Source organism: Montipora capricornis, chromosome 10 (genome assembly GCF_036669925.1).
Source record: "Montipora capricornis isolate CH-2021 chromosome 10, ASM3666992v2, whole genome shotgun sequence".
In the NCBI taxonomy this organism is placed as follows: Eukaryota; Metazoa; Cnidaria; class Anthozoa; order Scleractinia; family Acroporidae; genus Montipora; species Montipora capricornis.
The window spans coordinates 46,081,479-46,093,978 of record NC_090892.1 but is presented as its reverse complement, the minus strand read 5'-3'; the positions used below and the strand labels follow the sequence as shown (position 1 = coordinate 46,093,978).

Here is a 12,500-nt window from a genome sequence, read left to right as displayed (position 1 = left end):
TGACACGTGAGAATGCCATGTATTTTATTGGATTCTTGATTGACCGAGCTCAGCTCGATTCTCACGATGGCCGCACACAGTGAGGAATTTGCCTCGCGAGGCCAAAAATATCAAACATGTTTGATTTTATCCTCACGGCCTCGCGAGGCGAATTTCTCACCAAAATTTCCCCGCACACGTGCGGAAACGGCTGAGCAAACCGCCTCGCGAGGCAGTTTGCCCAGCTCTTTCCTCGCCGTATGCGGCGGGCTTAAGCAACATACCCAGGAACACAATACCCTTGCATACGGCGAGAGCTGCTGAAAATTATACTGAACCAATCAGAATTCAGCGAGCGGGAAAAACTGTGCTATCCGACGTCACGTCAATTGTTCGCAATTAAAGAGCCAGAAAACCATTTAAAAGATTTTGTGCCAACTTTTTTGTCAACACATTTTGGTGCCAAAACTGGGTTGCCAGCAAGCGGCGATTCGAACGTCGGCTCTTGTGCTTTTGCTAACTAATTTAAGATGAATTCAGCCTAGTATTTTCGAATAAAGAGTAAGAAGACGTCAAAAGACTTTGATGGCGTCCTTTCGACAAGGTAGATCAACAACGTCTTTTACGCACAGAAATGCACCGTTTGTAGTGAAAGGGCAAAGGACTGACAGGATAGCACAGTTTTGACTGCCGCGCGCACTGCAGGTGCGGATTCCGTATGCACCGCATACTCGGAAACTCAGTAATTTCTTTATCATTTATACTGGTTCGCACCTACGTTCGAGACACTACTTTAAGGTAAGATCACGCCACTGACGATCTGTAGATTTTCTGATTTTTGTACTCGCACTGGTGGCTTGATCGATATGTCGTTGTGCAAGTCGACTGAAAAGAAAAAAGGGTTACTTTAGACTAATGTTTTCGGATGCAATACAATAGAAAAAATAGGCACGCATTGCGTACGTGTGGTAGTGCAGTAACACAGCGCTTTATTCCATATTGTCAACTGAGCTGTGTTTTGTCTTCCAGGAGATTCAAGTTGTCTTTGTGTTAAAGGAAGCCCTAATAGTACACGATATTGTTTTGGTATCGTAAATTATTATAGTGCCATGGTAGATGTCTTAGGTAAATAGCCCCTGAGAAGACATGTGGTTACTAGTAAAATACTAAACCCAGAAAGATTGAAGAAAATAAAAGGGAATCGAGAAACATTGGCTTCGAGGCTGACATGTTGATCATTTTCAAGTTCCCTTACAACTTCTTTTTCACCACAAGGTTAAGCGTGCACTCTGAGCGTCTGACAGCTTTCTAAGACAAAAGTTCACTGAAGTTAAACCCTCTCCGGCGGGGTTTGTATCTGGATGGAAGACCTCAAAATGTTCCACTTTGTGCCAGAAACATAGGACCGAAAATTATATTTTAACGCTCAAAAATGCGAACTAATAATACAAATATTGATGCAAAAGTAAATGAATATTGATATACAGTTTTTACGAAGATCAGCAGGAAGTTTTATGGAAGTATCGATCGATATTAAAATATTTTGCCTTCAGCAACAAAATTTGCAACATGAAAACAACATGAATTTTGAACTGCGAGTATAAAAAGTTAACATCAGCGAAAAACATTTTGGGAGAGTTTTGCTACGTTCAATTTTTCTATTGTACTTTTGGCTGCACAAGTAAATCGCAAAATCGAAAGTGACATCGAATTCAGCGGGCACGGTGATCAAGTTACCGTGCGTGTTTACTCGCGGAACAAAGGATGCATCCTGGTCAAAATGATGGCAAGACACCGGGTTTTTGTTTTTGTTAGTTTGGTTTTTTTTTCTTTTAATTGTTATAAAGTTTGACAAGAAATATGCAAAGATCACAATCGCCGAACTCTTGAGGTTGACCATTGTTTCTGCAAAGTCAAAAATTTACTCTCCTAGTCGGGGTTATTTATCACCTGGTAATTCCATCGTTTTGGGAATAGCAGCTGCTTTATTATTCATCAGCGTCACAAATTCTTGCCGATTTTGGGGCTCCTTTTGTTGAAACTCAAGCACGCTTTCAAAAGACCTGGTTATTTTCGTGATTTATGCACGCGCTGCGGGCCTATTGGCACCACGTACACCCTTAAACGCCGAGACACACCAGGCAACAAATCGCTGCGACACGGCGCCAGTTCGGTGCACACGCAGTGAACTTGTACGAGGGAGAATGTGAACTAGTTTCTTGAGTACATACTTACACGATCTTATGGTTTGATTTCTTCTGTTGGTTGTCGTTAACGCCCTTCATTGATTTATATAATTCTGAATTTCTAATTAGTTGACACCTTTCAACTCACGCAAACTTCGTGTGATAAATACATTGCAAAAATAGTGCGTATAAGCAATAGCGAAATAACTTCATGCGTGTAGTGCAAATCAAATACTTTTCGTTCGGACAGAAGACGAATATTTACGACAAGTGTGTCTGCTTCACAAATAAAAACTAAGTTCATGCTTGCGTCGTGTGCACATAATGTATAGGTCAAATGGAAGCTTCAACATCCCCCCTCCCTGAGCCAAAAAGCCGTTCAAATGCCCATCATAGGTCCATGTTTATAGGTGATCAAATGCCCTCATCCCTGGGAAATTTAAAAGAAGTTTCCATATTAATCTACTATGTGGTAGCTTTCTAATGCTCTTGAAGGCGACTCTGCAGACAGGTTGCAATAGACAGCACAGGTTTTATTCTATTATTCTGTAACTGCTTTATAACGTATAAAAGAAATCCAATATTAAACATAGTAGACGAATTTTGATCACGAATCATTAAACCTAATTTACTAACTTCGCAATCTTTTATCAATTAACTATCAGTGGGTATAAATGGATACTTGAAAATTCGTGTAGTTTTTTAATTGAGAATAAACTATTATTTTATAGGATACCTGAATTTAAACCATTTTATATCTCTGTTTCTACTGAAATAATCTTTGTTTCTTCCTCAATAGTGTTGTCCCTAATATTGTCATCAGTGATATTAGTGTTCCGTCGATGCAGATCAACTATCGTGCAAAGTATACATACAAACTCGGGAATTTGTGAATTTTCCCCCCTGGAAGACTCTGTTTATCGAATTCCACCCCACCCCCCCCCCCCCCCCCCCCCCCCCCCCCCCCCCCGGGACAGCCGTGTTGTCAAATGCCCGGAGGTATGCCCGGGAGGATGTTGTAGCTTTGTAGTTTCTTTTTTGCTCGCTGTAAAGCCTGGTTTCATTCGATGCTGTTGATTTCTTTTCCGAAGAAACGACAACAGTCTACCTTGTCTGATGCGCTCTAGTTTGATGGTTAAGTAAATGCTGTAGTGTGCTTTTAGTGCTCTTAACGTCCAGCTGAGATTATTAAAGTGTTACTATGATCAAGAAATCAAATCTTTCTTTTTGTTTGGATTTCAGAACTATGTTAAGTAAACACTAAGTGACCCAAGTTTTAAGCCTTAATTTCAAAAAGACACTGGTTTATTTTAACTGGAATTTTCCTATTTAATGGTCCGCCATTACTAACTTTAAAATCTTGATAGAGCTGGATCGAGGAGAAAGTGACGTCAACGACTCACTAGTTTAAGAATGCCATGCGTTTGAACGCGACTGAATTAATATGCAGCACGGGAGTTTCGGGCTTTCAGATTTTTAAACTCGTGCTTTGCGTACATAACGAACTACGTTTACACGCTGAAAGTTTAAAGTGCACCTAACCCCAAAATATTTTTTTTGCTAAAATGAATCTTTGCAACTGTTCGAAACGCATTGCGGCCATTTTTTCATTTTTCTAACAAATCCTGGCATTTTATAGGCTTCGAAAGTTGCGAAAATCCAAACATCTTTTGTTCACGACCGAGTCAGAAGGGGAGTGGGTCTATTCCTGGTTTGACGTCACAATCTACTTTGCATGCATATTTACAAAGAGTTAATGCAATGTAAATCAGTTTGTGACGTCAAATCAGGAATAGACCCACTCCCCTTCTGACTCGGTCGTGAACAAAAGATGCTTGGATTTTCGCAACTTTCGAAGCCTATAAAATGCCAGGATTTGTTAGAAAAATGAAAAAATGGCCGCAATGCGTTTCGAACAGTTGCAAAGATTCATTTTAGCGAAAAAAATATTTTGGGGTTAGGTGCACTTTAAGCTATTGAGTGAATGACGTCACTTTTCCCTAGATCCAAGCAACTGAGGTCCAGTCGGTCAGTTTAGAACGTGAGTAATGGCGGACCGTGAAATCCAAATCAAAGTAAACAACCTGTGTGGATAAAAATCAAAGTTCAAAATTCAGCCAGGCAAGTGTTAAGCAAACACACTTTCAAAATCTGAAGAAAAAAAGGGAGACATTTTTTTTATCATAGTACCACCAGGAACCCATGACCTTTGTGGTCGTGTCACGGCGTTTTCATCGACCGATTTGTTTTTAGATTGAATCTCCCTCGAATGAGGCTCCCACAGGAGCCCGATGACCAATTACAAGAAAGTAACCAGGCGTCATAGGGTCACCGAACCGGAACTGCCTTTGTTTTTTTTTTTTGTTTTTTTCGGAAAAGGAAGTCTAGAAATAGATCGGTCTGTAAAAATGCCGTGACATATAGGCCCAGTGTGGGAGTTGCAGGCCCCGGGTCATGGGTTCGTGGTACCACTTTAAAGGCAGCGCATTCAGGTTGGACAATATGGCTGAGTTAACGGAGATATTGAGGGTTCAGCTGTATAACTTTACCTTTTGAGTTTTTTTTTTAATTTACAAACCTTTTTTACTGTGCCCTGATAATCCCCTTCCCACCCGGTCTTTCTTTTTCTTTTAGAATAATGGAAGTGAGTACTTCAGACAGCCAGAGCAGCATAGTATTTGAAGCCTCGTCCCAGGAACCCTCGAACGGTGGCATCTTATTCACAGCTCGCAGATCAAGTGGTGACTTGTATGGGCCTGGGAACCAGTCTCGTGGTGCTCAAGGTATCGGCAGAGGTGTCACTGTACAGACAATGAAAATTTTGTAAATTTTTTATTCAGTCTCTTTCACAAGCACCCAACAGAGTTCCCATAGTAGAACTCAGCAATTTGTCCAAACTCTGTTAGCCAGGCTAGCGGCGTCGGTTTTTGCAGTATAAACATCTCTATCGATTTCACTGAGGCCATGCTTCTCAATTACTAACTGCTTATATTTATACTCTTTGTAACCTCAAACTTTATTGGATCGACATTGGACGCAGCTCTTTTATTTTGTAACTAATTCCGAGAGCCGATGTGTGATTGATACGTTCTGCCCCAAAAGAGCTGCTTTGTCAAGAGTTATTCTGTATTTTAGTCGACAGTCGCCTGGGCAAGAGTCTTAAGAGTATCAGCAGTAGTCGTAGCAGCAGGGCTCCATATATGACGTCACAGCGGAGCATGCGCCGATCAGCCTCTAGCAATAGCTTGGGTTCCATGTCAGGTAAAGATGGCGTCCGGTCGGATGATGACCTAAGCGAACATAGTGAACAGAGCAGTGTGATATCAGGGAACATTAAGAGAAACGTTGCTCGCAACAAGGTAATGTTTCGAATAATAACGCTGGTAGAGCCAAACTCTTCAAATTATCGAAGCCCTTTCACAGATAGCTACCCTGGGAGCAGTTGGTTTCTCATACGGGAAGCGTAGGAGAAACCAACTGCTCTCAGGGTACAGATAGCTGATGTGACTTCAGTACAGTAAACTTTAAGAACCAATCTGGCTCTTTTCAGGAAGCAAACCATGGTTTGTTTTCCCGGAGCAGGGAAGGCGCAGTGGTTAAAGCACTAGATTTCCACCAATGTTGCCCGGGATCGATTCCCGGATTCGACGCCACCATATGTGGGTTAAGTTGGTTGGTTCCTCCGTGAGGTTTTTCTCCGGCTACTCATGTTTCCCCTCTCCTCAAAAACCAACATTTGATTTGATTTGTTCAGATTTCAGTTAATTTGTAGTCTCCCCAAGTAGCAGAGTACTCTTGCTCGGCTAAATGACCTTGAAACTTAAGGACGTTTGCGCGAAAATTTTTCAACATTGATTTTTTTCTGAAACTTTTACCACTGTAAGATGATGAGTTAGTTATGTCAGAAATGTAAAAAAAATGGGGGGTCACCGACTTCGTTTTGGAGAGAACATGGCCGGAAAAACACCCAAAATGTGACAAAATCGGGCTTCGTTAGCGAATAAGGCCAGTGTCTGTAAACCCAAATATATTGCAATTAAATCTTTAAAGTGAAATCTTCTCTGCCAAATATTGTTTAAGTGGACTTATTAAGTGAATTTAGTCAACTGTTGAGGTTCCTTAAAGATCAAGTTCGCATTTAGCGACCACAGTTTCACGCGGCTTGCAGCCGCAAGATGGCAGAATTTGATGTCCCGTGAGCAGAAATCTTGAAATTTTTTTAACTTCCCACATTGATTTTTTGTTCATTTTTGGACAACGTGGAGATAATTTTAAATAAAATCCGTTTCTGGAAAGAAAAATAGGGGTCACCGAACGTCCAAGACCGTTAAATCCAGGCAAAGCTATAGCAATTGCCTTTTGCCCTATCATTTCTCATTTTATTACTTAGCGCGCGCGCTCGTGTATGACGTGGCGTGTGCATTTGCGTGCGCAGTAAGGATGCGCAGAAACAATTGGCGCGAACGTCCTTAAATAAAGTTGTTATTGTTATGCAGTTGATAAACGTATGGATGCTAAAATGGAACAACATGGGGCGCACAGTGTTACTTATGCAGACTGAAGGAACTATGAAAGAAAAACCTAATGAATTAAATAATATACGATAAGAGATATAAATCTAATAAAAAATTTAAAGTTCTCCGATACTAAAGCTATATTGAGCTCCTATGCTATTCCCACAGGGAAAGTCAAGTAACGGTAGCTTTAAGAGTTCTCACTGTGTTGAGAGAACTCGAGAAGGTAGCCTTCTGCATCCTTCTCAATACGTCATAGCCCCTGCTGCCAAAAAGCTTCCTCATTGTCGTTGACCATACCCCTAGCACGTCAATGATGATGTCATATTGTTCAACGTCATAGCCAGGGTACTGCTTCTTCAGCTCGAATCGCAGAGGCCGTCCTCTCCTCGGACTTCTTTTCCCGATGCTTATCCATGGACAGGATATCCCCACAGCCCGCACGTTCTTAGTCGTGTGGTCCACAAATTGATCGTCCACTCTTTTTACCTTGACGATAGTGTTCTCGGCATAAACTAGGACATCCCAAAACGCTAGTGCCTCAGGTTACTCGTAGATTGGTTTGGGCACTGCAGGCGAATACCAAGGAGGCACTGAGTCAATTAGCCCCAGTTCTGTCCGCATCTCGAAGAAGAGGACTTTCCGTACTGCGTTGTCTCTCTCCAGGTATGTAGAATGGGCCGAAGCATAGCACCCCGATAACACATGCGCAAGAGTGAAGTGACGTCGCCCTGTGTTGCTCCTGTCTTGTAGACTGTGTACACCTTAGTGGGTGTCAGCTGCTCGTAGAGCTCCATTACCCCAGCGATGGTATGAGTAGGAGGGCACGTCCAATTTCGCAGCCAAGCAAAGCATCCGCTCTGACCTAACGCGCTGTCCTACCATCTAGCGTGCAGGAGCCGTCCGTGTCACCTCTCCTCATCGATCTTCTCCATATCTGCCTTCTTGAGATGTTCTTTCACTTTTGGCCCAATGATCTCCGTCTTAGGATCGTTGATAGACCGACACGATGGTTCAGGGTACTCCAACGACAGGCTCGTCTCCAGTTCATCCGCGAATTTGTGCGCTTCCTTCGTCAGCGACGTCTGTCCCCTCTCTACCGCCCTCTTCGAACTGTTGCACTGCCCTTATTGAGGGATCCGTGTTCTGACAAAGCTGCTTCTTCTTCTTCTTCTTCTTCTTCTTCTTCTTCTTCTTCTTCTTCTTCTTCTTCTTCTTCTTCTTCTCCTTCTCCTTCTCCTTCTCCTTCTCCTTCTCCTTCTTTTTCTCCTTCTTCTTCTTCTTCTTCTTCTTCTTCTTCTTCTTCTTCTTCTTCTTCTTCTTCTTCTTCTTCTTCTTCTTCAAAGGCCCTCCCCTATTTCTGCCACCTTTATTTTGTACATTTAACAAATCGAAAGTGGTTCAGCGTTGTCTGTACTCTTATCGACAACGATATTCGTCATCACAGTGGTCAAAATGTTGTGGACTTACGACGCCAAAGAAAGTTTTTATTTCAGAGCGTGACCAAAATCATGACACGAAGAAAGAGCAAGCGTTGTCTTTAACTTTCTCGCAATATGATTGGTTTATTTCCCAAAATGGGCTTTCCTGATTGGCTATTACATTTCGTGACAAATTGACGCGAGCATGTCGCCTAAAGCGTTATCTAGACTCTTATCGACAACGGAAAATTAGCCAATCAGATTGCGAGATTACAAGCAATTGTGGTAAAAACTCATTTTAATGATCCAACGTTACTTTAATGATGAATAGTTTACATTCTTCTTTCTTCTAGAAATGTAGACATTTACACTGAACTCTTTCAAAAACGAGGTTTTAAACTTGTTTTCTAAGTCACTCGTGTCCAAATAGTGCCCTTTGTTGTACGTTTACTTCTAACTAAAGGAAACTGAAGACTGAAAATAGTTATGAAATTTTGACTGAGATGTAATGCTTCTTTGTAGTGTCTGGGAATGGTGCTGTATATTCAGATGCAACTTTGTACCACAACTCTTCGAGACTGGCTTGTCAAACGAAACGATGAAATTTTGCGATCAGGTGAGTTCAAGGCGAAGGAACTCTCCCAGTTGGAGTTCAAGACGGTACTGAGCTCCATATCCTGTATACTATACTGCAGGTATAGTTCCATTTATGAAATCGCTATCCGAATGAAACGCTGCCTTACAAGTCTCTATATACAGTATGTTGGTTCACTTTTCGGCAAGCGATATCAGAATACCTTTGTAAGAAGCTTGGAACAGTGTTGCGAATTCTTTTTTTTCTCGGTCAATGTGATTACTATTATAGACCGCCCAAAAACAACACCCCTCTTAATAGGAAGTGATGAGTACCTCCACTTCTCGTCTTTCCAATTTCTTCCGTACCTTTCCTTTTTTTGTACATTTAGTGGTTTTTCTTGACTTACATGCAGGACGTAGGAAGTTTATTTTTTGACGCTATTTTGAATTTCACGCAGTCTTTGTTGTGAACAGTCGGAAGAAGGAAGATTGGGCGAGGCGGTAATCTCCCTTTTGCTGCAGAAGAAAATTCATCAGACATGGACTTTGCATTCGATCGGTTTACAAAATTAAAGATACCTTCCAGTTCTAAAAAGAATTAAAAAACTTGTTGTCACTGACTAAAAAACTTATGTAAAAAGGACGTTTCGGTCAAAATACTATGACCTTCTTCAGCATAAAATGGCTTACGAATACAAAATGAGTGCTTAAAAAGCCGTAGAAACGTCAGTTGGGATTGCCAAGGGCCTTGTAAATGTCCGGAATGTAAACGTCTTCATAAATGGAATTAGGTTCGCGAATTGAGTGCCATGCTTCTAAAAATAATCTTTTTGACCATTGGGAACAACGGTCAATGACCTTGACGTCGTCAAGGTCAAAATCGTGATTATTCTGTGCGCAATGTTGGGTTAATAAAGAATTCCTATCTCCTGTAAAAATCGCTCTTTTGTGTTCTCTTGTTCTAGATCTTAAGGCCCTTGATGTTTGACCGACATAAACTTTGTCACAGTTTTTACAATTAATTTTATAGATGACTCCTGTTGATAGCTCTTTACTAAATTTGTCTTTAGGTTTTCTTAAAATGGAGCCGACGGTCATTACGGGTTTGTGGGCAACATTGATATTGAAATGATTTAAAGTTCGTGCGATTTTTTCTGAAATTCCTTGAAGGTATGGCAACGTGACAAAACCTCTGTTGGTTTGAAACCGGTTTGAAGAAACGGTGGTACTTTTACAGCTTTTGATAAATTGGTCGGTGTAACCGTTGATCTTTAGAGCGTCGACCACGTGTTGTACTACAGATAATTTGTCTGCGTCAGTAGAAACGATGTTCTTTGCTCTTTTAAAGCACTCATTTTGTATTCGTAAGCCATTTTATGCTGAAGAAGGCCATAGTATTTTGACCGAAATGTCCTTTTTACATAAGTTTTTTAGTCAGTGACAACAAGTGTTTTAATTCTTTTTATCATGCCTGACTACAACTACGGTATTTTAAACCTTCCAGTTCTGTTTTTTAACACTTTGTTTGTTTGTTTACATTTAAAACGTTCATTTTTTACTGGGTTAACGGAAATATCACAATTGCTCTTAGTTTAATCTGGTACCTTGGCTGTCTAAATGTCCTTACCCATTCACCCCTAAACCGGCCTTAACCAGCCATACTTAGTATTTTACTGTCTAGCGCCAGAGTATTTTACTCTGTTTAACGCCAGACGATTTTACTCGTCAATGGAGAACCGCTAGGAGTCAATGGGCCCAGCTTGTCGACTAATGCGTTGTTTAATCCGATCAGTTGACCATCTTTAACCGACCTTTTGTCAGTAACGTTGACTGTGTATTTTGAGGGGCCACCTGCCGATCTTGGTAGCTTTATCCCAGGTTCAGCGCAGAGTGTGGCAATGACCTTGACATGTTTCTTGTTTAGGCAAACAAGTGGACAAAGCAGCCGTTATGGAGATATTCCGGCAGCTCGTTGAAGGTGTGCGGTATATTCACTCTCAAGAGTTGCTCCACAGGGACCTCAAGGTAAGATAAGCCTCGACAGATTATCGATGGAATGTGTCATATCATCAATTTTGCGGCAGTTCTGCTTTTAAAAAGCAGTTACGTGCAGCTAGCATGCAGTGTGGTATTTTTTCGTTTTATGAATGCGGTATTTAGTGTATTGCTTTAAAGCCAAAACCAAAGGAAAGTATTTTGGCTAATTTCGACACATGCAGACAATGAAATGGACCTGTCGTTATATGCAGCCAGCGCTAAGCGCGGAAAACGCATGCGAAGGCCCGGTCCAGGAATAAGGGAATGTGCTGACGTCATTGTTTACAGTTTTTTACATTACCATACGAGTTTGCTTACAAAAGGCGTCATGGTATTTTCAAATTGACTTCAAAAGGTAAAAAAACTTGTGAAACTTAGTTGAATCTCAATTTTTAAGCCTTTTAGCTTTGATAACGAGCCAGTTATTTCCCGTCAAAATCTGATAAATTCTTGAGTGGCAAATAATTCTAATGATCCCAATCATTCTTTGTAAAATTTTGAATTTCAAAGCATCATTGCTCAAAGATTATATGGTATGTCGGGTTCAAATTTTCAGAAACGCTGATTATGCAATGCACTTTCAATATTTAGTACTTTATTCTCGGCTGACTGATTAGAAAGCTATAGCCTTGTACTAATGACGTAAAAAGTGTGAACAGCGATTCCCCTATAAGCACCAGAGACGCTCTTTGGCACAAGGCTAGGAGCTGGCTTCCCGTGGCATCTTCTGTGACTTGTAGCCATGTCAACGAGAGACGACTCAATCTGGATAGTATCCGCACCGAAAAGGGGTAGATTTGCTCTGCTCTAATCATTTTTTTTTTGTTCACAGTGTCGCTGGCTTGACTATTTCATCATTCTCTGTTTTTCAGCCGAGAAACATCTTTCTTCAAGGGCTCTCACAAAAGGCTGACGACAGGCCGACAAAATTTCAGGTCAAAATCGGTGACTTTGGTTTGGCTCGGAAAGAAGTCGTGGTGAGCCCCGGGGGCAGCAGTCCGCTGGCCAGTTTAATTGAGCCTCTTACACCTATCTTTCCGTCAGGTATGGCTAGAAGTTATAGTTTCCCTCGAGTTTCTTGTAGTTCAGTGGAACAGCGTCCGAACTAGTAATTTGGAAGGCCGTACATTGGACCCCTTTAATGAACACTCGTGGTTTTTACATCACGGTCAGCAAAAAATACATCTCTTTAAGTTTGATATTGCATTACGTCGTAAGCGACAACCATTTTATTAAGCTTTGCTGGCGTTCGTTACCGAAGCTTAAAGACTATATCCCCCTTAGTAAAGAGATTTGTGAGGTTTTCTGGTCACAAAGTATGCACGTGCAAGTTACTTTTCTTGGTTGGTAATTAAAAGAAATAAAACCAAAGCGAATTTACACGGCCAGTATGTATGGGTTATTGACCAAGCGTGAGGTCAAGATGGCTGGATATTAGCCAACTTCTTTTTTTGCGTGTTTATGGACCGAGACGAAGTCGAGTCGAGGTCCATAAACACGCAAAAAAAGAAGGAGGCCAATATCCAGCCATTTTGCCCGAACAAGCTTGGTCAATAAAGGATTTATTATAGGACTTAAAATACCGAAAAAAGCTCTTTGATCTTGCGAGACCAAGCGAGAAATCCCGAGCGGACAAGATAGCTCAATCTTGCCCGCTCGGGTAGCCAATCACAGCGCGCGATTTGGTTATCTTGCCCGCTCACGGAGCTAGTCATATAACAATGAGTTGTATTGACAAGGTAGGTAGTGACAGTGTATAATCATTTCAATTTTCCGGAAAAAATTTG

The 12,500-nt window shown here is 41.3% G+C and overlaps 1 protein-coding gene across 1 annotated transcript in view; it reads left to right on the top strand.

Moving 5' to 3' along the window:
• LOC138019905 (eukaryotic translation initiation factor 2-alpha kinase 1-like) overlaps positions 1-12,500 on the top strand; it is a 26,063-nt gene that overhangs the window by 10,995 nt on the left and 2,568 nt on the right. Inside the window, exons 10-14 of the mRNA XM_068866861.1 lie at positions 4,800-4,948; positions 5,301-5,524; positions 8,623-8,716; positions 10,601-10,701; positions 11,586-11,757. Of these exons, the coding sequence (XP_068722962.1) occupies positions 4,800-4,948; positions 5,301-5,524; positions 8,623-8,716; positions 10,601-10,701; positions 11,586-11,757 (740 nt within the window). The remainder of the gene's footprint in view (positions 1-4,799; positions 4,949-5,300; positions 5,525-8,622; positions 8,717-10,600; positions 10,702-11,585; positions 11,758-12,500) is intronic.